The 27,949-nt window shown below is 38.4% G+C and overlaps 2 protein-coding genes across 3 annotated transcripts in view; one reads left to right on the top strand and one right to left on the bottom strand.

Moving 5' to 3' along the window:
- Window positions 1–1,405: 1,405 nt before the first annotated feature.
- NOL7 (nucleolar protein 7) lies at window positions 1,406–6,609 on the top strand. The gene is made up of 8 exons (XM_020986780.2): window positions 1,406–1,743; window positions 1,864–1,924; window positions 3,327–3,385; window positions 4,290–4,321; window positions 4,883–4,937; window positions 5,427–5,548; window positions 5,630–5,707; window positions 6,443–6,609. The coding sequence occupies exons 1-8, from the start codon at window positions 1,457–1,459 to the stop codon at window positions 6,529–6,531; spliced, it is 783 nt and encodes a 260-aa protein (XP_020842439.2). The 5' UTR covers window positions 1,406–1,456; the 3' UTR covers window positions 6,532–6,609.
- Window positions 6,610–8,096: 1,487 nt separating this feature from the next.
- Window positions 8,097–27,949, bottom strand: part of RANBP9 (RAN binding protein 9) — an 88,430-nt gene continuing 68,577 nt past the window's right edge. The window contains exons 13-15 of one of the 2 annotated variants that reach the window (XM_078153586.1): window positions 20,508–20,614; window positions 12,104–12,215; window positions 9,012–9,100 (exon numbers count right to left, since the gene is read on the bottom strand). In XM_078153586.1, the coding sequence (XP_078009712.1) occupies window positions 12,119–12,215; window positions 20,508–20,614 (204 nt within the window). In that variant the 3' untranslated portion in view covers window positions 9,012–9,100; window positions 12,104–12,118. Of the gene's footprint in view, window positions 9,101–12,103; window positions 12,216–20,507; window positions 20,615–27,949 lie in introns of both variants that reach the window. The other variant, XM_020986779.2, reaches the window with a different exon arrangement.

The following is a 27,949-nucleotide window of genomic DNA, read 5'->3' as shown; positions in this document are numbered from 1 at the left end:
GAGTTTGTAACAGTCTAAGAAATTGCTATGCTTAGTCCATCTGAGAGACCTCACATTGTTTACATTGTTTTACACAGTTAAAAACCAGAGTCTTGACAAAAGTTTGCAAAAAGGAGAGATCTCTTTATTGACTTTCTCGAGAAAGTGCACTCCCATACTGCTTCAGCTGCCCCAAGAGTTCAAGGCAAGACTACATAGACCCCAACGTAGCAGCCCACCCTAACCCCCCTCCCATCGGCTCATGGACTGAGCCTCAGGGATACAATCTATTTGTGTGTAAAGTACCCCAGCACGTTCCCCTTTTCAGGGCCTCACAGTTTCAGCAGTCTTTTACCCAAGGTCATACAACCAGCTAGAGGATGAGATAGGATGCTCCCATGTCTCAGGAATTTCTGCTAACACTATCCAAGAGTGGGAGAGGGAGAAGGCTAGGGGAGGGGAGGGTCTTGCATTCTGAGGGGTCTTCACTTAGTGTTGGTACACATGTACACTCAAAAGCAACAATACCAGAACCATTAACAAGAACTGATGACCCTTTGAGGAGGCTTCACTTCCGAGAGATCATCTCTCACAGGTGCCAAGTGGGCAGTGGATAAGATTGTTATCTCCACTTTACAGATGAGAAAATTGAGGCAAACAGGTTAAGTGACTTGCCCAGGGTCACACAGCTAGTAAGCATAGGAGGTTAGATTTGAACTCAGGTCTTCCCTTGACTCTAGGCCCAGTGCTCTAGCCATGTGCCAACTAGTTGGAATATAATAAACTTTCTGTTGCTCATGTTGAGTTTGAAGTTCCTATGGGGCATCCATTCAATCAACAAACATTTATTAAGTACCTACTACGTGCCAGGCACTCAACTAAGCACTAGGGATACAAAAAGAGGCAAAAGACAGCCCCTGCCCTCAAAGAACTTAAAATCTAACAAGAGAGAACAAATAAATGCCATGCAAACATACAGGATAAATAGGAAATAATTAACAGTGGGAAGCAGTTGTAATAAAGGGCAACGGAGAGAGAGATTCTTTGTAACAGAATAATGTGGACTCTTACTCAGGGGTCCATAAGTTACTACATAATAACTTTTTATTTTATGAAAAACAAAATTTTTAAATTTCATCCTAGCTCAAGAGCTCTACAGAGAGAGGCAGCACCGCAGTTTGCCGACTCCTGACTTGGCTTGGCTGCCCTTGAATCACATTAACCAACAGGATCATAAAAATTAGCTGGGGTGGGGAGGGGCTGGGGAAGGAGCGACGAGTAAGTTGCAGACGGTCACCTACATTATGGGCCCTCTAGCAGAGAGTGCAAAATCCGGGCAGGCGCTTACCACGTGGCGCCGGGTCCTCCAGACCTGTTGGGGGCAGCAGCAACCCCCGCTTATCTTCACATCACGTGATTTCCTCTTTAGTCTACACCGAGCCACTTCCGGGCCACGGGACCGGAGGTAGGGAGAAAGATGGTCAATCTACGGCCGCGGAGACGCCGCTGTGCGTTGTCGTCCGGGACAGTGTTGGGTCGGGGGGATGAGGAAGAAGACTCAGAGGAAGACGTCTCCGAAGAGGAAGAGCCGGACCTGGAGTTCCCGGATGGCGGCCCAGCAGCCGATGGAGAAGGGATGGACGAGGACGAGGAGGAGGACGAGGAGGAGGAGGAGGATGACGAAGCCCCAGAAGAGGTGACGTTCGCCAGCGCCCAAGCGGAGGCTAAGGAAGACGAGCGGCGGCTGCGAGACGCTTTGCGCAGGTAACGCCCCCCCCCCAACGGCGCGGCCTGAGGTGGGGAGGGGGCGGCGCGCGGGACCCCCTCCTGCGGGCCGCGGCCGCTCTCCTGCGCGCCTTCACCTCGCCCGGCCTTTCTCCGCAGGGACAAGGAGCTGCTGAAGGAGAAGAGGAAGCGGCGGGAGGAGCTTTTCACGGAGCAGAAGGTCAGTGGCCTGGGGCGGGACGCCGGGGATCGGAAGACCTGCGCGTCCAAATCCCCCCTCTGAGCGATGTGGCCCCTGGGGCCCTTCTCCCTTGGTGCATGCTCCCTGCCTGCAGTCCCGGCCCTTTTCCTTCTTCATCCTCCAGGGCCCTGCCCCTACGCTCACTCCAAAGGGAGACCTCCCGAAGGGAGCGTTCCTGACCTCCCCCACTTCCCAGCCCGTATTCTGCATTCCGCGGTGAGGTCGTGTTACCGCTCTGCCTTGTGTGTCTTAACACTTGACCAGGCAGGGATCTTACCTCAGAGTTTGAAATTTAGGGTCTTGATCGCTGGTGTCCATTCTGGTGGAAAATGTGACTCACGTAACCCTGCACCCGACTCTCAACAGAATGGATTTAAGTATTAATAGCATTTAGCCTTGTAGCTCCATTTTCCACTTAGAAGGGTTATTTGGTATATTTCAACGGACTGTGTATGTGCTCTGCTTACCTGTATGTAGTTCTGTTACATAATGTCTAAATTTTATGGTGATTTTAAGCCCTTAGCAAATAAGAGAGTCCTTTGAAATCTTCTTTCATGGAAAAGTAGCAGGTTTGAGTAGTGTACTCTGGTGGAGAAGTGATTAATTTCTCCATAGACCCTCCAGTATATTTAAAAGTGGAGGACGTATGAAGCAAAGAGGATCCCCTTCATCTCTCTCTTTAAAAAGCATTATCATTTACCTTGGACTGACTAAAAGTCAGCCTTCTTTTGATCAGAGGCCAAGAATATTGATGGACAATTCCTAGGGGTCTAGTTACTAAAAATAATTCGGTAAATGTAAACATGAACTTATTTCAAGGTTTGCATTTTAGACATTAATTACAACCTAAGTGGGGGGGCAAATTTTTTGTGAGTGCTCTTTTAAGAAGTGAAGTCCAAAAGAGAAAGTGTTAAAATTCGATGTAGGGGAGGCTAGTACAAACTTCAGTGTACCCATTTTATTCGTGACCCCATTCAGTTATTCCAGAAGATGCTATTGAATCTCCCATCCAGAGGTTCTCTGAGAATTTAGGTAGGTCATTCCTGGGGATGGTGTGAGAGCTAATATTTGTGGCAATATTTATTTCAGTTATTTTGCTTTCTTGAGTCACAGGATCATAGATTTAAAGCTAGAAGTGATTTGACAGATAGCCACCCTAGACCAAAGTCTTTATTTTCCAGATGAAGAAATTAAGAGATCAAGTGATTTGTCCACAGTCACACAAGTTATAAGGAATGAGTTGAGATTTGAACTAAGATGCTTTGATTCCAAAACCCACACTATTGATTATATCATGCTGTTATTCATTGTAGTCCTTTGACTAATGCATCTTGCTCTAAGTACCTCTGGTAGTTTAAATGCTGTTTTTTTTTCCTCCAAGAAAAGAAAACTACTTCCTGCAAGTCTCCTAGAGGAGTTAACTTCCGCTACCCAGACTAAGTAAGAAATGTGGTTTGCTGACTTCAAATTGTAAAAATTCTGGGTTTTTCCTCATAGTTCAGCTCTTGAAGTGGAGTCAACAGTTGTACTACTCTGTGGCACAGCTCTCTAAGGAATACAGGACAACTTGTTACTAAAAAACTCTTCAAATGTTTTAATTTAATGGGGTTAGAGAGACAAAAGTACATTTCTTTTCAGATTAACAGGAAATACAATTAAGTCATACCTTCCCTCTTTATTTCTCTAATTGGAGTGATAGAGTTTGAATTGTACTTAGTTTCTTCTAAGTATGTATACTGCAAGTATTTGAGATTCTGTGTTAACTTCCTTAATGTGAGCAGTCTTGATTTGCATAAGGATTATTGGAAATCTGCTAGTGTTTGTTCTCAAGATTTCAAAAACTTAAATCTTAAATTATACCTGCTTAACCTTACTTACTCATCTTGTTTTTAACACTATGTTAGAAAAATTGATAAGCCTCAAAAACAGATCATCCCTATCTACTTGCATCTAAAGCCCTCTATCTGACTTACACTTCCCTCTCGAGCCTTACATTCTTGCATACCTTTCTTCATCTTAATTAAACTGGTTTCCTTATGCATATAAAATGCCCTCTTTCCTACTAATACTTTTTTTAAATCCTCCTGTGGTATTAGTTTTTCTCATTAAATTACTCTTAGTATACTTATCTTCATACGTGCATATTCCAGCTTGGAGGGGAGGGATTCTTGGTTTTCGTTTGTGACCTTGGAGAGTCACAAAGACTTTTCCAAAACTGGTTGAGGTTCTTATGACATTTAATTGTGTTATACCCTCTTCTTTATTAGTTGTAGAAAACAAAATATTACAAGGTTTTGCTGATAGCAACAGCCATTCTAATCAATTATTTTTACATTTTTATTAGAATAAATGAATCATTACCAAGACTGGAAACAGGTATGAAGTATTCTGATTGTTCTATCATTTCTAAGATATATATAAATAGAAGGTTGCATTTAAAAATTAGGTTTTCTTATCTGTACTTGAATGTGGTAGGAGAGGACATTAGCAGACTATAGCAAAAACAGATAATCTGTTGCCTCTTTTATAATTAATGTAGTTAGCTGGAGAAAGGGAACATTCTCCCTATTCATGCAATTAATCATGTCATAGTAATTTGGATTCAATTAACCATTCCACTAGAATTCTCATGTTCTTATTAAGATGTGAGTACCAAAGGGCTTTCATACACGTGGGAAATAAGTTATTGCCAGTTTGCTAAATTTTGTAAGTAGAACAACTGGCACAGTAGATAAGAGTTTTGGGTCTAGAGTACTAAAGATCTGAGTTCACATCCTGCCTGTAACACTGTATGACCCTGGGTAAGTCAGTTAGGCTGTCTGCCTCAGTTTCTTCACCTACACCTCAAAGGATTGAGGTTGAAATATTTGCAAATACTTCACAGAGTGCCTGACATATAGTAGGTATGATGTAAATGCTTACTTTCTTTTGTCCTAGGTAATATGGAAAGTGAGAAAAAGGGGAAAAAAGAAGCAAAAACCTTCCCTATAAGGTAATAAGCCCCTATTGTACCAAGATATGTGAAGGTGACATTTGGAGGACAATTATTGGAGCCTTTATCCAAATAAGGGTAATTTTAGGAAAGTATTGCTAATGTAATACAGTGTAAGTAGACTTCCAAAATTTGGATCTATTTGTATAGACTGATTATTTCTGTTACTTGAGTTCAGTGTAAGTTATAAAACTGTGAGGCATTGAACAAAAATATGTAAGTTCCTAAGCATTGAGTTCAGTTTTTTTTTTTTTTTTTACCTCAAATCCAACTTCAGATGCTTAACTGAGCTGTGTGACCCTGAACAACCTTTAATCCTTAACCTGTTTGCCTTATTCCTCATTCCACTTACTTCCCCGGGTGGTTGTAAGGATTAAATGAGATAATAATTGCACAGGGCAATTATTAGTAGTATGGATATAATAAAGGCTGTTGTTTTTTTATGTTCATTTTGCTTCATTCATTTCAAATTTTCATTTTGATTACCAGAATAAAGAAGAGGTATGTGGCCTGTAGACTAAAGGACCAAGATCTGATAGATTTAAGGCAGCAAGCAGCCAAAGGCTTCATACAGAAGTATTTATATGGTCGAGGAAGCAACAGAACTACTGGTAACTTGATTTCATATATGTTATTTGCCTAATTAACATTAATTTGCCTTGGTCAAAAGTTAAATCTTTTTTTTCTTTCAGTAAACAAATTTCTTTCCCTTGACAACAAGAGACTGCCAGTTAAGAAACCTGCAGTCCAGTTTGTGAATAGTAATTGGGGTAAGTTAATAATTTGAGTTTCTTCTTCCTTTCAGGTGTCTACGAAAGTTAAAATAGGCAGGGCTGGTTAAATAACTTTTTTTAATAGGAAGAGAGAAGAGACAGTTAATTTTTTAAAGAAAAGCCTCTTGAAAACAGGTCCAAATTACAGTTTTGTGGAACCAAGATCTATGATTTTGACCATATTGGACAAATCATATTGTCACAGCCTATCTTAGGGGGGAGTTGTCTGAGGCTCAAACATTAGGCAGTGAGCATTGTCAAAGACAGGTTTCAAAATCTAGAAGAGTTCAAATCTAGTGCTTTATTGTTACCTCTTACTGTAATTTGTTTAAAAAATAACATTGCAGGTTGATTAGCTGATGTCAGTTCGTTTATAGTTAGACTTTGGCCTTTAAGCTTTTTGTTTTGTTTTTTGGCAATTGGGGTTAAGTGACTTGCCCAGGGTCACACAGCTAGTAAATTTCAAGTGTTTGGTCTGAGGCCGAATTTGAACTCAGGTCCTTCTGACTTCATGGCTGGTGCTCTATCCACTGTGCCACCTAGCTGCCCCTTGCCTCTAAGCTTTTTAACTAAATGATTTTTGCCATGGATATCCATAGTATAAATGTTCTTTATTCATAGTACTCCATTCTTTTAATGCTCAGTTTTTAAAATAAGTTTGATTTGCACATTGCCACGGGGATTACTTAAATGTAAAATTTTCTTAGTATGTTCAGCATTTGTTTGTTTCAGGAACAGAGAGAAAACAAGGTGCCAAGAAGTTCAAAAAACAGTGGATGCATAAAAAGAAGCTGGCTTCCAGAAGACCAAATATTACTTGAATCCCATTTCTTTATTAAGTAATCATACTGTTAGGGTCACACAAAATTTATTAAATCTGTTTTGATGTTTTTTTAGAACTTGTTTGTTTTCTCTTTTTAACTGCATACTTTGTCTGTTTTATGTACGAAAGTCTCTTTGGCTAATAACTGGTCCTACGTGAAATTATGGATTGAGAACTTTTGTGTCATTCTGAAATCCGTGGGAATTGAGCTCCATGCCCCTTATATGAACAGTTTTGTTGGAAAACAAATACCAGGAAGTAGGCTCTTTTTTCAATATGGCTTCCGCCACATTTATCATTAACTGTCACTTCTGGTCTAGGATAGGAATACTGCTGTGCAGTATAAGTCTATGAAACTCAGACCACCAAAAAACAAAACAAAACAAAATCATGTGTGAAATAAAGTGAGTGGTTCAGAGAATTTTGGACCACATTTTAGGCAGAAGGGCCATTGGAGGCCATTAATTCCAATCCTTTCATTTTACAAATAAGGAAACTGAGGTCCAGAGAGGTTAATGACTTGCCCAGGGTCACAGAGCTAGTGTCTAAAAGCAGAATTGAACTTGGGTCTTTATGTCTCTGAGCCCAAGTGTTATGCCCCTTGTGCAGCCTACCTGCTTCAAAATAAGTAAGGACTGGGAAGTTTTCTCTACCAATGCAAGTTGGCACATTCTCTGCAACTTAAGACCCTGAAGTCGTAGGAGTCTTCAGAGAGTTCTCTAGAGCTGATAATTTGAGTGACTCTCTGAAGGTCACATAGCTCCAAATGGGTTCAAAGTTAGCTTTCTTTCCACTATGTCATACTGTCCCTTCACAGCCTATATGTAATAAAGAGAACTAATTTTAGGTAGAAAAACCCTGTGTAACAAACAGCAGAGCAACAAAAGGATTTTTTTTGAGAGAGATCTGATAACATTTTGAACTCTTCAAATGTAAGGGCCTAGGAAAAACTACTTAAATAAAAAAGATTAGTAATGATAACTTTCATTTTCAAAAAGACCGAAGGAAAAATGCCTTAGGTACTAAATTTTATTTTACTTATATTGTAGCTGAAGTAAAAGTAATTGTCAAGGCTGTTACTAGAAATGTTTTAAAAATAGGTCTAGTTTGCATCTTGTCATTAGTTAAGCAGAACTGATCTAAAATGGGTAAAGATTAAGGTGTCTTCCTTCACCTTAGTCTAAAGTACTCAACAGCTATAAGCAAAGCTTTCACTTTTTTCAAAGCAATTGGAAGAAACAACCAATACTAACAAATATGTTCTTGGTCTGACTAACTTCAGTAATGCCAAATACAGACCTTAGATGACTTGTTTTTTAGTACAACCCATCCTCCTGAAAAAAGAATTTCCCTTTTCTCTGTATTGCTGGACTTGTTTCTTTCCCCCTTCAAGCTTTAGGAACTGAATCCACAAACAGGCTACTGAATTGAACCAGCACTCCTAAATTTATACTGCTCCAACAGTCATGGCCAAACTATAAGCAGCATTAGTATTTTAATTTAGTTTTACTTTGCTTGTACCCAATTTTAGTTTTATAATTTAAAATTCAAACAACTCTAAAATCTGTAGAAGTAAATTTTTAATGGCTGGTTAATTATATCACTACATTTTTATTGCAATATAGTACTCATTTAAGCACTTAAAAATGGAAGGTGTACAAAGATTAAATTAAGACACTGTAAATTGACTAAATATTTGGTTTTTTATATAAATAAAGGTAACCACACTGTTGACATGTAATACTGTTATAATACAACAGTTAAACTTGTGAGTCTACAACAGAAGTTGTCTGCAGTTAAACAGGAAACAAAGTTGAAAAAGACCATGTTAAAACAAAACTACTGGGACTAACAGGTTGGGATTGTAAGTAGCAACAAACATATTCACTCAGCTCCTGAGTATTTCAAGTTTTACAGTACACATTAAAAATCATTTCTTCCATCAACACTATAAATCCAAACTGTCAGGTGTTTATGCACTTTGCAAATTACACTGATTGATCGCTAATAATGGCAGCAGGAGGGGGTTGGAAAGTCTCCCAATTTGAAGTTTATATCACCCACATGCTAACACAAACACAACTTGTTCTATAGTTCCTTCCCCTACCTCCCTCCCCCGACCCAAAAAAGCAGGATTTGGGGTTTTTTTTTAGATAATTGTTTTAGAGGATTTTTAATGATCAAATTTGAATATCTGAAATTCAGCAATATTTTAACTCTTAGACAACTAAGAGGTTAAAGATGGAAAATAATTTCTCCTAACACTAAGTTAGAAAATCATTTGCATCATGCTGTAAACTAGGAAGCAATGTAAAGCGACAAAGACCTGTCCCCAGTACATAATTTTAAAAAATCTAAATTTCAAATCGGCAGAGCTGGTCTACTTCCACGTTGACTATATGCCACAGTTGTAAGTCTGAGCTCTTAAATGCATAGCTAATGAAGATAGTCTTCCACTGTAGCAAATGCGCAGGATCCAATTCCTGATCGAGCCATCAGTCCTAGACATTGTGTGGCTTGTCCCATTGCTAGGGCAAGTGGAGGTTGCTTTGGCAGATTGTGAGTCTCTGGGGGGAAAAGAAAATTTAATAATGAAAAAGAGCAATTAGGAACTTCTTTTTAAAGGATATGTATGTTTCACCAAGAAATGTCGTCTTTAACAATGCAAAAGCATTTATTAAGCAAAAAGCGTGAGACAGCAATAGTGCTACGCACTGGGAATAGTGAGGAGGTGGAGCAGTTCAGGCATTGTAGACAGCCCAAGTGAAGGCAAAGTTCATATTAGGCATAAAGTTGGATATGAATAACAGCAGGTAGGCTGGTCTGACTGAAGGTGGGGAAAACTAATGGCTGGTCAGGATTGCAACCTTTGTATTAACACAAATGAGAAATCCCTAACTACATAGTTAACTTTGAATAAATACGGCAATTTCTAACCCATTAGTCATTGTAAGTACATACTACCAATTCGATGTGAATGTGTACTGGCTAAGTAAGCCTACAGGAAATTCAAATTAGGCATCTGAGAAGATTATAATTGGTTGGGGATGTTATCCTTGAAGAAAAGGCTCTTGGACAATTAGCTCAATTCAATACTCAAAAGTTCCAGTTTCCCTTTCAGCTGAACTAAAGACTGGTTAGCATATTAAAGCATGCTCTGAACTTAACATCTTCCTTCTTCCCTGTAAAATGGGAATTTCTAGGAAGCTGCTGTTTCTTCTACTTAACTGAGCTTGGCTTTTTTTTTTTAAACTGGTGCTCTCCTTTCTAACCAAGCTCAAACACAATAGTTACAGGTCAAAATGAGGTCAAATTTTTGGTGTTTAACTTTTCTTCCATCTCTGTTTTACCTGACAAAACCATCTGAGAAGACCTCAATACAGTTGTTCAAGCTGATCAATGCAATGACTAAACATGATTCTTTAGGACTGGTGATGAAGCACGCTACCCACTTCCTGACAGAAGTGTAATGGATTTGAGACACAAAATGAGACATCTGGATGAGGCCAAAGTGGGTCTGTAACTGGCCCTCTTCTGAACAATCTTACTTGACCTCATTAGCTCCTGTTGGTTCAATTATCATCTCCATGCAAATAACAGAGCCAGACAGCTAGGTGGTATAGCAGGCCTAATGTCAAAAAGAGTTCAAACTGGCCTCAGACTCAGTGTCTAACCCTGGCTCAGTTCCTTAACCTCTGCCTCAGTTTCCTCATCTGTAAAATGGGGATAATACTAGCACTTACCTCTCAGGATTATTGTGAGGCTCCAATGAGATCATATTTATAAAGCACTAAGCACAGTTCCTGGAACACAGAAGGTGCTATAAGTCTAGCCCTAACCTCTTTCCTGACCTCCAGACACATCACCAACTGACTTCTAGCCATACTGTACTAAATATCCCACAGGCATCTCAAATTTAACATGTCACCTCCACACCCCCAATGCATTCCCTCTTCTGAATTACAAAATAACTGAATCCTATTATAAATGTGAGCATCAGCATCGCCCAACTTTACAACCTCAATGCCATCCTCTATTCCCACTCACCCCATATATCCAGTGTGTTGCTAAATCTTCCTACTTCTACTTTCACCATATCTCTCGTGTTTTTTTTTTCTCCTCACTCACTCATGGCTGGTGTAGACCCTTGTCACACACCTCATGCCCAGACTATTACAATAACCTTTCGGTTGGTCTTTCCATCCCAATCCATCCTCCACTCAGCTGCCAAAATAATTATAGCTATGACTATATCATATCACCACCACATCCCCACTAACATCGCCCTACCCCCCCCTCCCCATCAGCAACTCATATCTATTTCTTTCAAGATCAAATATAAAACCTTTTGTTTGGTTTTTTAAAGCCCTTCACATTCTGGCCCCTTCTTACCTTTTCAATCTTCTCAAAACAATATTCCCTTCCACATACTCTACAATCTGGCAACATTGGCCTTCTTTCTATTACTTTAACACAATGCCATTCCCTAACTCCATTCCTTTTTACAGGCTGTCCCCCCACATCTGGAAGGCTTTCCCTCTTCCTCACCTTTATTCTCCTGATTTTCCTAGCTTCCTCTAAAATTCATCTCAAATTCCACCTCCTAGGAAAAAGAGGCTCCTCTCAGTTGCTGACTCTTCCCTGCCCCCACTGCTACTAACTTCCCTTTTAGATTACCAGAAACAGAGCATGCTGAAGCATGAGTGCACTTATATGGACACAACTGTCTGAAAGCTGTCTCCCTCATTATAATGGGAATTCCCTGAGTCTCCTTGCTTTCTTTGTATCTCACCTGCTTGGCACATAGTAAGCCCTTAAATTCTTTGTGAGTAACTTTAAATTCGTCAAATTCATCACCGTAAAGGAGATGAAGTACACAAAGGGGCACACACAGTACACTGCTTTAAAAAAAATCAAACATTTCTTTTTTCATCTAGTCTAGGATTGAGATGGAAGTGTGATTGAAGGGCAAATTCAAAGACTACAATGTTAACACAAGTAATTTTCTAATAACACTAGGAAGATGCTCCCAGTTTGTTTGTTTTTGGTGGGGGGGGAGGGCGCACTTCTTATTCAGTCATGTTTAACTCTTTATGACCCCATTTGGGGTTTTCTTGGCAAAGATACTGGAGTAGTTTGCCGTTTCCTTCTCCAGCTCATTTTACAGAAAAGGAAACTGAGGCAAACAAGGTTAAGTGACTTGTTCAAGGTCATACAGCTAGTAAATGTCTGAGGCCAAATTTGAACTCAGGAAGATGGGTCTTCTTGACTCCAGGCCCAGCACTCTATCCACTGCAGTACTTAGTTGGTCCCAAGCTGAGTTTGTTTTTTTTTTCCTTTTTGGTGATGCAATCAGAGTTAAGTGACTTGCCCAGGGTCACACAAGCTAGTAAGTGTCAAGTATCTGAGGCCAGATTTGAACTCAGGTCCTTCTGACTCCAAGGCTGGAGCTCTATCCACTGCGATATCTAGCTGCCCCCCCAAGCTGTTTTACCAGTCCTAAAATGCTAGCACCCTCTGCACAGAAATTCAAGGGAATCAATTATGTCCTGCTTTTAAATTTTACTTACCTAGTATTGCACTATTTAGAGCCGAGCACACAGGTTCTCTTTGTATTGGGTCAAGTTGGTTTCCAACTGGACTGCTCCAGGGATCTGAATAAGCAAGCAAACTGAATGCATCCTGTTGAGAAAACAGTAATGAGTTCACTTTTCAATTCCTATGTCTTAGTTACTGTATACTATCAGTTCCAAACTGAGAATGAGGGAAAACCCAACTATAAGAATACACTAACACAATTCATTTAATTTGAGCTATTATTCCAACCTCTCTCTCTAGTATGCCTGCTTACCTAAAAGGCAATTTTTTATTCTGCATGGTGCTACCGGGGAAGCAAAAATATATGCTCTTAATGAGCTTACCTGCTAATTAGTAGAATGACAAACACGTGAAAAATTAAATCATAATACAAGAAATGTCATAACATAATTTGTTATCAAATAAGCATGATAATAAACAGAACGGATTAAAAATTCAAAGAAATCACTTTGAACTAGGGGACTTCATGAAGCAGATGAGACTTCACCTAGGTTTTAAATCATAAGTAGGATGGTGACAAATGGAATGTAGAGAGAATCGTATTTTTCTTGAAGGGGAGGGGGGCCTCTAATGGGAACCCTTGTGATTCTAGGGATGATACTCAATTGAGGTGGGGTGGAGTTTCTTGATAAGTCAGTTAGAAAGCTAAAATGAATGTCCTTGTGGCTTTCTTCATCTTCCCCAATTTTGGCCTTCTTCAAAAGGGCACTCTGCAAAACACTGCACTATGTCGAAAGTCAAAGAGTACTGGAGCAACGCTAAACGAATTTACTCTGTAAAGCCAAAGCAAGCTATCAAGAGGTTATTTCACTGAACTAGACAAAACAGTAACAAAATTCATCCTGAGGAACAAAAGGTCAAAAATCCCAAGGGAAATATAAGGGAAATTAAGAGTTAAGGGCACCTACCATTACCAGATCTTAAACTATATTTTAAAGAAGCAATTAGCAAAACTTGTGGTTAAGAAAAAAAAAAAGATCTATGGGACAGGATAGCTAAGTGAGACCCAGAAACATAGTGTCTTGGTGTTGAATAAAAACCCCAAACAAAAAATGCTAGAGAAAAAACTTCGTAAATCAAAAAAGAACATCTAGGAAATTTAAAAATTAGGTTGGCAGCAACGGGTTTAGGCCACCTTACACCGCACAACAAAATATGTTCTAAATGGATAATCGACCAAAATACAAATGGCTGCATCATAAAAAGAAGAAAAAAGAGGAGAAAGGAAAGAGGTTCTTGGTACATCTATGGATAAGGGGAAAATTATTTACCAAATATACAATTAAGATCACAAAAAAAGTGAAATACTTTGCAAAAACAAAATCAAAGCAGACAGTGAAGGGAAAAATCACTAGACTGTTAACTTCCTTGAGGGCAGAGACTGTCTTTTGCCTCTTTTTGTATCCCAAGCACTTAGCACAATGCCGGGCACACAGCAGACACTTAACAAATGTTTACTGAATGAATGTTTCTGACAGCCAAAATATGTAGGAAATTGATATAAATACCTAAGAAGCACTATATGACCAATAGATAAGTACTCAAAGTATATGAACAGACATTTGTTTTTCAAAAGAAAAGCAAATTATAAACAACTATATCAAAAAAGTTCCCAAATCACTAATAAGAAAAACAGAAATTAAAACAACTTTGTTTCACTTCATACCTAACTGGGAAAAATAACGATACTAGAGTGGTATATGCTGGAGTGACTACAGGAAGACAGGTATAATAATACACTATTAGAGCTTCAATTATTCTGGAAAACAATCTGTAATTATACCAGAACAGTCTCTAAACAGTCTATACCTTTGAAACATTGATCCTATTAACTATTATGCATCCCAAGAACGTCACAGAGGGCAAAGGTCCCATATACACAAAAATATTTACCGCAATGTTTTCTGCAGGAAAAAAAAGAGAGAAACAGTGACGGACAGTGCCCATCAACTGCGTACAAATTGTGGCACATGAGTATAATGGGTTACTGAGCCATAAGAAATGACAAATATGAAAAATTCAAGGAAACCTAAGACTTAAGCTGATCCATAACAAAGCAAGTAGAACCAGGAGAATAATTTGATGAGCTTTCTGATAGTTGTGATGTTTTACAGTGTTGTTTTTCTTTCATTATTGTCTTCATTGTGTAAATTATTCTCCTCTTGCCTCTAGCAGAGAATACTATAAAAGCACAAAAAAGGCCTCCACTGTTGGGTGTGGTCAACGTAATGATTTATTTTCTGCAGCACTTCTTTATGACATGGGAATGTTGAGGGTGAAAGGAGCAGAGGAGCCACTAGGAAGGGAAAGTGAAGTTTAAAAAAGAAAACAATAATAGTACAATATTACACCTTGATAATTTTTTTAAAAAGTATTAGAATAAAGAGACATAAAGTCCTGAACTGAAGTATCAATTCTAAAGCTATCACTAACTGTGTGCTCCTAGGATCCTAGCACCACCATACATTTAAACCTCACAACTTCAGAGGTGATTTAGCACAACCTCTTAGATCAGTTCATCTCTGTGGGCCTCAGTTTTTTCACTTGAAAAATTAGGAAGTTGGATTATATGGTTTTATAAATTATGTGGGAACGCTAATTCTGGCTTTGCTGTTCAGAAACGTGAAATTAAGTTTCTATCCTGGTTAAAAACAAAACAAAACAAAACACCAAGCGATCAAGCCTTTCATTAATCCATCTTTATGTGATCCTTTATTTTGAAATCTGACAGCTCAGTCTGAAAAACCTACCTTCAAGTACAAATTTATTAGTTGAACATTCCAAATGACTATCAATGGACTGCCACTTCACATTCAGTGTGTCCAAAATCAAACTCGCTGTCATCTTCCCTGCTCCTCCTTCCAATTTACTTGCTGCCACTGATATGACCAATTCTCCTAGTTACTTAAACACAAAATCTTGGGAGCTATAGGATCACAAAATTTAAGAGGTGATGCCTTAGAAATAACTGAGGTCAATAGGGATTAAATGATTTGACCAAGCACAGAGATCATAAATGCCAAAGCCAAAGTTCAAACAACTCAAAATTCCTCTGAGTGCAAATCTAAACTCTTTCCATTATATGACAATACCACTCTCTGGTTCATTCCTGTATAAAACCTTTATATATAGTCACTAAATCCCGTCAACTCTTCGTTTGAATATTTCATGTATACATCTTAACCCCTACTGCCACTTCCATAGTACACAGTTGCTCATTGCCTCATGTTTGCACTAATGCAATATCCTCACTGATCGCTATCTATTATCTCTGTGATCCAATTTATCTTTCATACTGATGATAACCTACTTTTTTCTCTAGGATTGCTTCCATGTTGTCACTCTCTTGCTTTCACACTTATAGCAACTTCCTACAGTCTAAACCTAGCTTTCAAAGACCTCAATTAAATTAGCCTCATCCTACAAATCCAAGCCCTAACCCATACAATCTTTGACTCCAAACAAGGAATATTACAAACTCTCCCAAATACAAAATACTTATTTCTAATTCTGTACGTTGGCTCATATTGTTGTCTAAATTAACCTGAAATGTCTTTTTCTATCCTTACCTAAATATCAAAGTTACTAGACTGTGTGACCCTGGGCAAGTCACCTAACCCCAATTGCCAAAAAAACCCCAAAACAAAACAAAAAAAAAGTTACTAGGGTATGTTTTAACCCAACAAGCCAAATTTTACCTCAATGCTAGTTCTGTCTTCTGCTCCCAGCTTAGATCTAACCATTTCTATGAAACTTCCCGACTACACCAAGACAAACTGAACTCTACTTCCTCTGAATTCCCATTTCTTCAAAAACCTGTCTAAAACTTAAAGAGATAGAAAAGAATCTTCAACACCTTATATAGTCAACCCCTTCACTTTACAATTGAGGAAACAGGCTGAATCTGAAGCCATGTTCCTGACTTTAACTCAAGTGCATTATCCACTGCACCAGTATTTCATGGGGTGGTACTGTACAGTCATACATCTAGAGATGGAAAGGAGCTTCAAGATGAAGTTCAATTCCCTCATTTTACAGTTGAAGAAACTGAGGCCCAGAAAGTTTAAGTGGTCACACACAGGTAGTAAATGGGGAGGAAAGGGAATAAGCATTCATACAGCATATACTATGTGCCATACACTGTGCCAAGTGCTTTTACAAACATCTTATTTGAACCTCACAACGAACCTTCAAAGCAGAGGTTATTATCATCCTCACCTTATGGTTGAGGAAACTAAAGAAAACTGAGGTTAAGGGATTTGCCAAAGGTCACAGACTAATAAGTATCTGAGTCCGGACTATAACTCAGGTGTTCCATTAGTTCCTGTTTACTTCAGGCCCAGCATTCTATCTACCGTGCTACCCAGCTGCCTCTGTGACAAGAGACGGGATTTTAACGAGTCTTCTGATCTCAACTCTTTTTCTGGCTACACTGCTTTCTTTTTATTTAATCAAAATTATCTATTTTATAATAGATATACATTTTCTCAGTTACAGATATGAAAAAGTAGGACCTTCAAAAATCCTATCTAGTTCTAACTGACATCAACCTAAGTGGATAAAAGGTCAATAATCAATGTATACTTTTAAATGAAAATGCCAGCCAAAAATATAAGCTTTACAAAGGCCCATAATTTAAAGATCTGAGATTTTTGGAATACAAGATTCCTCAGGAAGAACTAGAAGAGTCTCCAAGACATACATGGTTCAAGTAATCTATAATATTCCTCACCCTCTATCCAAAGGAATCCTGATCCAAATAGTAGCCTCATGTCACCCTCTCTTCATGCTCCCCAGCCCCCAAAAGAAAACCAAGATTAAACTGAATGAGGGAATGAACAGTCAACAGTCTTTTCTTTCCTTGGCTCTGTAAGAAGCTTTCTCCCACAGAATCCCGTCACATAACTCACATTTCTCCATCTTATCCACATCTACACTGTGAGTAACTCTGTCAAAGGTCTTGCTAAAATCTAGAGTACGAGACTTGTCCATGGTGAACCCCCATCAGTTTCCCACAATACTCAAACTACTAAGATTTTCTGAACTGCTTTCTATTTCTCTTCAATTGCTTATGTGGTGTTGTTCTTTCTTCCCCCAATTAGAAGCTCCTTAAAAACAAACAAAAAAAAGATCGTGTCTATTTTTTTTTCTATCCTCAAAGCCATCTGTAGTACCATGCTTCCATTTGTAAACCAACTGGAAAAGGAAATGGCAAACCATTTTGCCAAGAAAACCCAAAATGGGATCATGAAGAGTCCGACATGACTGAAGCGACTTAACATAAAATACATAAAGCACTTTACACCTATTGTCTCATTTTAGCCCCACAACAACCTGTGAGGTCTTACATAGTATTGTCCCCATTTTATAGAAAATGAAGCTGAGGTCCTCCTCCCTCCGGCCACACCTCACCACCAGGCCAGGCTGCCTCTCCAAGTGAAGGCTCAAAGTTCAGCTCTCTTGTCACTTACCACCCCTGAGCCTCAACTTCCTCAGGTAAAAGATGAGGGTGAGTGATCAGATGGCTTAGCAGGGACCTTTCAGTTCTAGATCCTAGATCCTATAAATTCAAAGTGAACAGTTGGCCAAGAAGCAGAGTTTGAGAATGTGATCTGGATTTCTGTAACATGGCTTAGAATAAGAGTAATAAGACTCTTGGCAAGAAATGACAAGGGATGAAATATTCCTAAAAAGGTCCAGTTAAAAACATTATTTCAGTCTTGTGAGAATCTGAGGCGAAAGAGTAGCTAATGTAGAATCACAGAAGTAGAAATCACAGGAGAAAAGAGTAGCAAAAGAAAGAACCAACATCTCATGAAACAACAGCTAAGAGAACAACAAAACTCACTGCACCAAATATTTACATACAAATACAGACAAATATCTTAATTCTAGGAGGCAAATCTGACACCATATATATCATTAAGATGAGGTGGGATAACTAAAATGTGGCACTGGAATGGAACAAAAGAGTTAAAAGGAAGGATGGGACAAGGAACTCACTGCATGTTAAAAAAAATACAGAGTCACGTGAAGAAACCTAAGAAAATGATGTGGTAAAGAACGCTTAGATGTGTCCCTCCAGAATAGAAAAAAAAATAATACTATGGTAGATATAAACTACAGACCACTTGAACAGGAGGAAGTATTAAATGAAGAATTTAGAAAACATCAGAAACGTAACACAGAAATAAATTTCAAAAACATTTCGACCATGCAGACATCTGTGGATACACTGTCCCTGCCAAAAGCAGAGCAACTGATGTGATTTGCCTTTATCATTCAATTCAATAAACACTTATTTAAGGAACCAATTATGTAAAAAGAGGTATTGTGCTATGTACTAGAGATACAAAGACAAAAACAAAATAATCCTTTCCCTTAGAGGAGTTTACATTCAACTAGAGTTTATGAAAATTTCATTCTTAAAAAAAAAAAAAGAAAGAATCAGTGAGGGGAACAGGTTGCTAAAGTAGAGACAACAGTAACCTAGAAAGCAACTAATCATTTCTACTATAGTTCATGATAGCACAAGACAAGAAAGGTATGTGTGCAGTATAAAAAGCACTCTAACTAGGAAAAAACAGATTTCAAAAGGTTCAGAGGATCCAGTGGCCAAGTACTTGGGAGTGAAAGTTTGCTCAAGGACTATGGGAGACACTCAAGACTGAAATTCTGAAGATAAGAGCAGAATGAGTGTAATGAGTTAGAGAAAAAGGGAGTTTCTTGAAATAACCAATATGGATATACAGGAAACAATGACAAACTCAGATTTTTCAATGTTTCTTTGTTTTGTTTTTTACACAAAAGCATATGTAAAAGATAGGGGAAAACAGGAAGATAACAGAGAATGAATACCAATGAAGAACATGGTTCTGTTAGCATTGTGTAACACTAAAGCACCAAAGATGAGGCTGGCAAAGAATGCTAACAACAAGAAAATGAGTTTTTCAAACTACACAGGGAAAAAGAGGAAAACTGAATAAGAAACAGTTGAGAGTAAATGGGATGATAATGAGCAACAGTCTGAAAGCTAAACTACTCATTTTATTTTTGTTTTGTTTTCTAAGGAGAACAATCTTAAGACTGAGAAGCAGACAACAAAAATGGTTAGCATGAAATAGAAACCTGAAGTAAGTAATGAGATGGTAAGACATCTTAGATGGTATCACATCCTAGAGTACTGAAAACGCTAGCAGACGTGACTGCTGACATAAATCAAACAGGAGATGACAGAATTGGAGAATGTTGTATTACTTTTCAAAAAAAGGGATAAGGTTAGATTCTGCAAACTCTGGCCAGTGAGCTTGGACTCCTGTTTCTGAAAAATTGTAGCATATATTAAGGAAGTCTCATGTAAGCACTTAGAAAGGGAAGAAGTGATCACTAAAAGTCATCATAGCTTTATCAAAAACACTTCATGCCTAATTAATTAATTAATTGGCTTTCTGATAATGACTACAGGGGACAGAGCAAAGGAATGCACTATACTTATGTGCCAGCAAAGCATTTGACAAAGTCTGTCCTGCCAGATTTCTGAAGTGATATGCATTCGACTATATAGTTAGGTGGATCTGGAACTGGTTGAATGCCTGGATCCAAAGAGTAGTCACTGATGCCTCAATATCAACTTGAAGGGAGAACTCTGTGCTGTTTAGTATTTGTATCAATGACTTGGATAAAGGAATAAATTCATGCTCCTCAAATCTGCAATTAACACAAAGTAAGGAAGGAGAGCAAAATGGATGAGCCAGCATCTGAAAAGATCTTCAGAAGCTACCACATCGGACCAAATCCTAGAACAGATATGATAACTAACTGCAATTATTTCCCATTTATCCTACATAGAGATTGTTTGTACATAGTGTTTGCATGTTGTCTCTTTCATTCAACTGTGAGCTCCTTGAGAATAGAGACCTTCTTTTACCTTCTTTTTGTATCCCCCTGCCTGGCACATATAATAAGTAGGCACTTAATAAATATATACTGACATAATCAAAAAATCAACTTCAGGGGCAGCTAGGTGGTGCAGTGGATAGAGCACTGACCCTGGATTCAGGAGGACACGAGTTCAAATGTGGCCTCAGACACATAACACTTACTACCTGTGTGACCCTGAGCAAGTCACTTATCCCCACTGCTATCCAAAAAAATAAAAAATCAACTTCACAAATACAGGCTCAAATCAACAATTTATTAACTACTCACTAGGTGTTAAGAATAAAAACAGAAGTGAGATAGTCTCTGGCCTCAAAGAACTTAGTCAAATAACTTACATTCCCATGGGGGGTGGGGAAAGAAATGGATCCATATTCATGGATAAGTGAATATGTGTTATATACAAAATAAAAATACAACTGGAGAAGGAGAACTTACAACTTAAAATACATGACACTTGAGGTAGACATTGAAGAAAGCCAAGGGTTCCAAGAAGTGGAGGTGATGAAGACCATTCCAAGCATGGGGAACAGCCTGCCAGGTGGCTGCAACACAGAATATGTGAGGGAGTAAAATGCAATCATCTTGTAAAGACAGACTGGAGTCAGAGGGTAAAGGAGTATTTTATCCTAAAGGCAATGGGGAGCCACCGAAACTTCTTAAACAGAGGCCACATGGTCAGACTTATACTTCAGGAATACTATACTGTAGCAGACAGCTTGGAGCAGGAAACCAAGAAATCAACTAGGAAATTGCTGCAATAGTCTAGAGTCACTGGTGTTTGAACAGAAAGAAATGAGCAAAGGCAAATCACATGGAGGTAGAATTTACAGGAAATGGAAATGACTGGACCTGGGAAGTGATGGATATCACCTAAACTTTGAACCTGAGTGACAACAAGAATGGCAATATCCATAAGGGAAAGAGGTGTATTAGGAAGAAGCCTAAAACTGGGTGTAAAGACAATAACATTCTCTTTTGGACAAGTTTAGTCTAAAATGGTGGTATAGGTCTGAAGCTCAGGCAAAAAAAGACTGGATATTCAGATATGGGAGTAATCTGCAAAGAGATGATAGCTGAATCCATGAAAACTGATGAGATCATGAAGAAACAATGCAGACAGAGAAGAAAACAAGGCCCAGCACAGACAGAGCCTTGGGGTATATCTACTTATGGAACACAAACCAGATAATATTTCTGCAAAGGAGAGCAAGAAACACCAGTCAGACAGGTACAAAGAGAACACTGGGGGTTTCATAAAAACCACTGAAGAAAGAGTATCAAGAAGGAAGGGGTTAGTCAGGAGAGTCAAAGGCTGTAACAAGGACAAGAAGTATGACTGACAAAAAGCCACTGGTAACCTTGAGAAAGCAGTTTTCGGTCACGTGGTGAGGATGGAAGCCAAAACACAAGAGGATCAGACATGAACAGGAAAAGATGAAACAGAGGTAATATATGTAGACAGCTTTTTCTAGGAATGCGGCTAATAATGCAACAGTTTGAGGGAGGCAGAATTGCTCTGCCATGCTCTATCCTCATCAGGCCATAAAACAATAATGATAGCAGCTAGTATCATATAGGTTTACTATGCCCATTTTACAGATAATGAAAGAGATTAAATGACTTGCTCAGGGTCACACAGCTAGTTAAGTGTCTGAGGCCATATTTGAACTTAGGTCTACCTGAATCCAGACCCCATGTTCTAGCCATTGTGCCACGTAGCTTCTGACTGGTGGTTCAGGTGTGGTTACTATATTTTAAAAAAATTAGAGCTTGTCTAGGGTGGCAAATAGCCTGGAGAACATGCCACAAAACCATCAAGTGAAGGAACTGGGAATGTTTAACTTGGAAAGAAAAGATTCAAGTAAGATAACAATTGTCTTAAGTATCTGAAAGAATTATTCATTTTTCTTTAACCCTAAAACTAGGAACAATGGGCAGAATTTCATAAGGACAGATTTTTAACTTGGCATAAGGAATAATTTCCTTTTGATTATACAAAAGTGGAATGGGATGCTTTTGGAGGTGGCAGAGGTTAGAAAAAGGACTGTAGACTTCCAAAGTCCTCTAGATCTTAAGATTCTGTGAATCTGTTACCTTGGTAACAAATGATCAAGAGTAAACTGCTTACTCTTAATAAACATGTATGTGAACATTATACTGTACACTATTCTAACTTTTTTTTCTAGAGCTTTTTTATGCCTTTAACCTTTATCAAGTCACTTTTAGAATAAGTGTGGTACAAAGGCTATTTTCACGTATGACAAAGTCTTTCACTCTTTTTAATATCTAGATAGGAGTCATCCAGAATTTACCACCTTCTTCCCACCCCCACCTCCCAAAAGGCTAAAATGAATGACTTGACCTTCAGAGCCTTGTCTCCCCATGTATAAAATGAGAGGGGCTACACTAGAATGACCTCTGATGTACCTTCTAGCTCTAAATCTATAATCTCTATGATTACATAAAGAGATTAAAAGAAAAACCCAAAAGTGAAATTATTTCTATGATCTCGCAAAAGCCAAGTAACTCTTCAAAGTTTTACTGAAGCTGTTTTTATATGTCAGTTATTTCTCCTTATACTCCTTGCCATACCATCTCCCTAAAATCATCAACTGACACCACCCTCTTTCCCTTGTAACAAAAGACAATCAATTAAGCAAAATCTACCAGCACATAACAGTTTATGCAACATTCTATATTACGTCTACCCTACCACTCCCTGTTCTCCAAGAAAAGAAGGCAGGTACAATCCCTCAACTTTTCCCAGGGTAAAAATTAGTCATTAAAACTTATGTTTGGCTTTATATTAGTGATCTTTTCTTTATATTATTGTGGTCATTACATCCAAGTTCTGCTTCCTGAACTATGCATCAAGTCACACTACTCTTCTCATAATTCTTTATCTTTTCATATTTATCATTTCTTACTAGCATAATAAAATGCCATTTTCTAATAATATTCTCTATGCTACAATTTATTCAACAATTCCCCAAATCAATTGACACTTGGCTATTTGTAGTTTTTTACTACCACAAAAAAGTGTTGCTATGAATATTCAATTTTAGGAATAATATGGGACCTTTGTTTCCACTTTTAACCTTCTCGAGATATACCCATTAGTGGAATCTGGATCAAAAGACCATAAAGTTTGGGAGCTTCTTACATAATCCCAAACTGTTTCCCAGAATAGTTTTATAAATTCAGAGCTCTGCTAACAGTATATTAGTTAGTGCCAAGCAACCCTTATTCCTTGCTTCTCCTTGCCCCTTTGACCAATCCTTGCTACCCTCCTCAGCACTGCCCATGCCTAGGTCTTCAGCTACTCACCAGCAAGCTGCCTCCCATCTCTCACAACCCAGAGCCAATTCAGCTACCCATCTTACCTGCATCTAGATAAAAGTAAGGTAGGGGAATGGAAAGATATTAAACAGAAGAAATACTGAAGGGGGAGAAATTATGATGGGAGATCTTCAAAATACTTTGCACGTAACTTTCTTCATCAAAAGGAAGAAATAAGTCAATTTCCTGCAATTTAATCTATAGGTACAAGATGTAAAATGCCATCTTCTGAGCTTCCTAGAAAGTAGTAGCTCAACAACATTGAAACGGAAATTCAAAGGAATTTTATAAATGCCCTCTGCCTTCCTCCAGTTCTTGCTCTCTACCAACTTTAAATGAGAAAGAGTTTAAAAATTTGAAAATCCTTGCAATTTGGATGTGGTCTTAAAATATCTTTAGAAGTCTGTCATTTAAAAGCTAAATCAAAAATCAAAAGGGAAGACAAAATGACCTCTATTTTCATTTAATCTCTTTTAAAAATTAAACTACAGTATATTCTCATATGTTTTCATGGAAAATCATTCAAAAGTTTATGGATTAGCTTTAGAACATCTTTAAGTATACCTAAATAACAGAGGTCTTGTTAGCACTGTTACCTAATAAAAGTTTTCTTCTAAATTTCTCTATAGCAAGTTATTGTACAAAAATAATTATTTTTCTAAATACTTGAGCTGATTTACTTTTTGCACAAAAAGAAATCAAATGATATTCATGAAACTTATAAAGTCACTACGCAATCATACTCCTTCCTTTTAAAAAATAAATCAAACTCCAACTAACTAGAAACAAAAACAGAAACTCTCTTGGATAAACAAAATCTTGGTGAAGTAAGTCATTCTGGATAGCTGAAGACCACCAGTACAAAACTTTTTTATAATGAAAATCTTCTTAAACTATATTATTTTCCTGTAGTCTGGCCATAATGAATATATTTAAACTTTTCCTTTTTGACTAGTATCAGTGTGAACATGTTAACATAATGGGATGTAGATATTGAACTAGCGTACTGATAATTGGTGACAGGTACACTTCTTTGCAGGCTGATATAAAAACACAGGTGGTTTCTTGGCTCTTCTTTGCCCCATTTCCAGCACCTTCCCCCCCAAAACTCTGTTTTTATTGAGGTGTATAGCACAGAACTATACCAACACCTCAATGACTTCCCCCACTCTAAACAGACACACACTAGAGATCTCAAATTTAAAGAAATCTGCCAGATTGCTCTTCATACAACTGAGATGTATTATGCCTCCAAAGGGTATGGATTCCGTAGCTATTTGGCTACAGGAGGTGTTCTTTTGTCTGTCTCCTTCTCTGCCTTTGTGATGTTTCTCCTCAACCCCTGCTGATCTCTCTGTCACCCTCTTCCTTTTTCTGTCTTCTTGTCTGTTCAGTTTTCAGATATGCATGAAGCCAAGCAGTCTGAAAGAAAAGGCGAGCCTTTTATAGTCGGTGGGTCCCTGCGCTACTTTCTTGCTGAGAATCCAGGTCTTACTTATTACTCAAGTACCATAGCACAGGTGGTTGCTGAAGCAGTGTGGTATGGTGGAAAAAACATCCATTTTGGGAGCAAAGAAACTTGGTTCGAAACCAGCATCCCACACTTACTACCTGTGTAACCTTGGGCAAGGTGCTTAACCTTCCTGGACGTCAGTTATTCTCATCTATACAGTGAGGGCCTGGGAGGTCCCCACCACATTCCCAACATGGACAGCTTTTAGGTTCAGAATCATTTTAAAAGACTAGAATGCAAATATTTTGTTAAAACAATGATCATCAAATAATAGATGCCTCCCTCTATATTTTATTTTTAGGATAAACAAGCAAATTACAATAAAACTAGAAAATAAGATCTTCTAGGACATGTCCTGGGTCAACATACATTTATCCCATCTTGTACTCATTTTTATTGCACCTAGGACTCAGTAATATTTGGCAGTATAGGGAACTGCTTTGTCAAATTCAGGGTCAAGAGGAGGTGGCATATACTTTTCCTTTTCCCTACCCTCCAGATGTCAGTCTCAACGTCACAACAAATGTCACCACTTTCTTTTCGTCTTCTTTTTTAGATAAATAAGAGAGATACCAATGCCTGATTGCAATGGACTATCCTTAAAGAGCTAATATATTGCATTAAAAAGAACACAGGACTTGAGAATCAGGAGGATCTGGTTTTCAAATACTGCTTCAGATACTTACAGCCATGTTAGCTGGTCAAGTCATTTAAACTCTCTCACTCTATTTCCTTACCTGTAAAATGAGGATAGCACCTACACCTCACAGGGTTACTATGAAGATGAAATAAGATAATACACGTAAAGCACTCAGCAAACCATAAAAATTATATGTTATCTGTTGATTTTATAAGCAATTTGGAATTATGCTAAAAAAAAATACCCATATCCTTTAATGTAGCACTGGTCTTTCTGTCAAAGACAGAAAGGTCTCCTATATACCAAAATGTTTATAATAGTGCTTTTTTTGTGGTAGTAAAGGAACTAGAACCAAAGTAGATGCCTATCAATGGGGAAATGGCTAAGCAAATTGTGGTACATGAATTTAACAGACTACTGCCTCATCTTAAAAAGACTTATATGAACTAACGAAGAGTGACACTATCAGAATCATGAGAAAATACAGACACAGACACACACACAGAGAAAGAAAAAGAGTTCAATGGTATATAATTATAAAAGACCAAGTTTGGCCCCAGAGAAGAGCTGGAAAAAAATGTACTGACTCCCCTTCATTTGCATGGATGGGGACTACAGGTGTGAAATGAGGCATATACTGTAGGAGTCAGCGGGTGTGCTGATTGGTTTTGCTGATCTGCTTCCCCTCATTATTTTTTATTCTGTTACAAAGATGGCTTACTGAGTAAGGAAGAAGGGAAGGAAACACTTTTAAGGTGATGCAAAGAGTTACCAATAATTTTTTTAAACAGTGAATAATGGGGCATTCTTGGTACCACACCTCCTCTTCTTTTGAAGAAAGAAGTAACATAGCTATGATGCTCCATAACTGAATTAAATTCAACAATTTAAACACAAACTGCTCCATCTGTATCTATTCTATGCATTAGTATAAGGAAAGAATATACACAGATCACTCCTACCCTCACAGAATCAGACTTTTATTGAGGAGCCCACCAGTACATACTTAAGTAAATATGCAAAAGAGATACAAAGTAAATACAAAACAATGGTAAGGGAAGCACTAAGTGCTGGGATGAATGAGGCTGGTGCTTCTGTAGAAGGGTATCCCTAAACTTTACTCTGAAATAAGCTAAGGATTTTGAGGCAAGAAAAGCATTCCACATATGGGCAAACAGCCTGAGTGAAAGCAGGGAAGGGTGGGAAATGGAGTTGTCACGACCAGAAAAGAGCAAGTTGCATAGTTTGGCGGGAGCACAGACTGCATGAGGGAGAGTAAGATGAAATCAGATAGGAAAGGTCAATGGGAGCCAGACTGTGAAGTGTTTTAAATTACAAAAGATGTCAAACTATTTGATTGTAGATGCAATCAGAAGTCTCTGAAAGGGTATCAGCTCAGCAGGCATTCAGGAGAGACACTGAATAGATCAGAGCCTTGATTCAGTGACACCAAACAGGAGGACACCTGCAGTAGTCCAGGCAAATAGTGACAAGAGCCACAAGGAGAGTGGTTGTGGTCTGAGTAGAAATAAGGAGATGACAGATGCAAGGGACCATTTGTGTAGGTATTAACACAAGACTGGACAACAGACTGCCTATGAAGAGTAGGGAGAGTGAAGAGTCACGAATAATTCCTAGATCATGTGACTAGGTTACTGGAAGGATAAGCCTGTCCTTGACAGAAATAAGGACACCTAGGCAGAGATGTCCAGCAGGATGGTAGTCATAGAACTCAAGAGAAAAAAATGAGGCCTGGATATATGGATTTGTCAGTCACAGTTGATGAGATCCCCATGAGAGAATTCAGAGAAAAGAGAACAGGACCCACAACAGGCCCCTGGGGTAAAAACACACACAAAAAGAAGAGAGGACATAAGGAAACTGAAAGGGAACAGTCTGATGGGAAGGAAATTACATCATGTAAAGTTGTATCCTGAAAGCCACAGAGCAGACAGCACATAAGTGGAGGGATGGCTAAACATGTCAATAGTTGTAGAATGGTTAAGAGTAAGGACTCAAAAAAGACCACTGGATTTATCAGCAGTTAAGCTGTCATTGGTATCTTTGGAAAGAGCAATTTCAGAGAAGTGGTATGGCCAATTCGAGAATTTAATGGAAAGTGCAAAAGTCTAGCCATCTTTCTCTAAGAGTCTGGCAAAAAAAAAAAGAAGAAGAAGAAGAAAAGATATCAATTGCTTAAGGGTATGGCAGAGTTAAGTGTAGATTTTCTGAGTATGGGGAAGATATGTAGGTAGCAAGGAGGGAATCACTGGATAAAGAGAGACTGAAGATGAGAGAAAGTGGACAACAGAAGGAGTAAGCTCCCAGGAGACAAGAGGAGATGGAATCAAAGCAACAATTAGAGGGATCTGGAAAGAATCAACT

Source organism: Phascolarctos cinereus, unplaced genomic scaffold (assembly GCF_003287225.1).
Source record: "Phascolarctos cinereus isolate Bilbo 61053 unplaced genomic scaffold, phaCin_HiC Scaffold_4;HRSCAF=312, whole genome shotgun sequence".
NCBI lineage: Eukaryota > Metazoa > Chordata > Mammalia > Diprotodontia > Phascolarctidae > Phascolarctos > Phascolarctos cinereus.
This window is presented reverse-complemented; position numbering and strand designations above follow the sequence as displayed.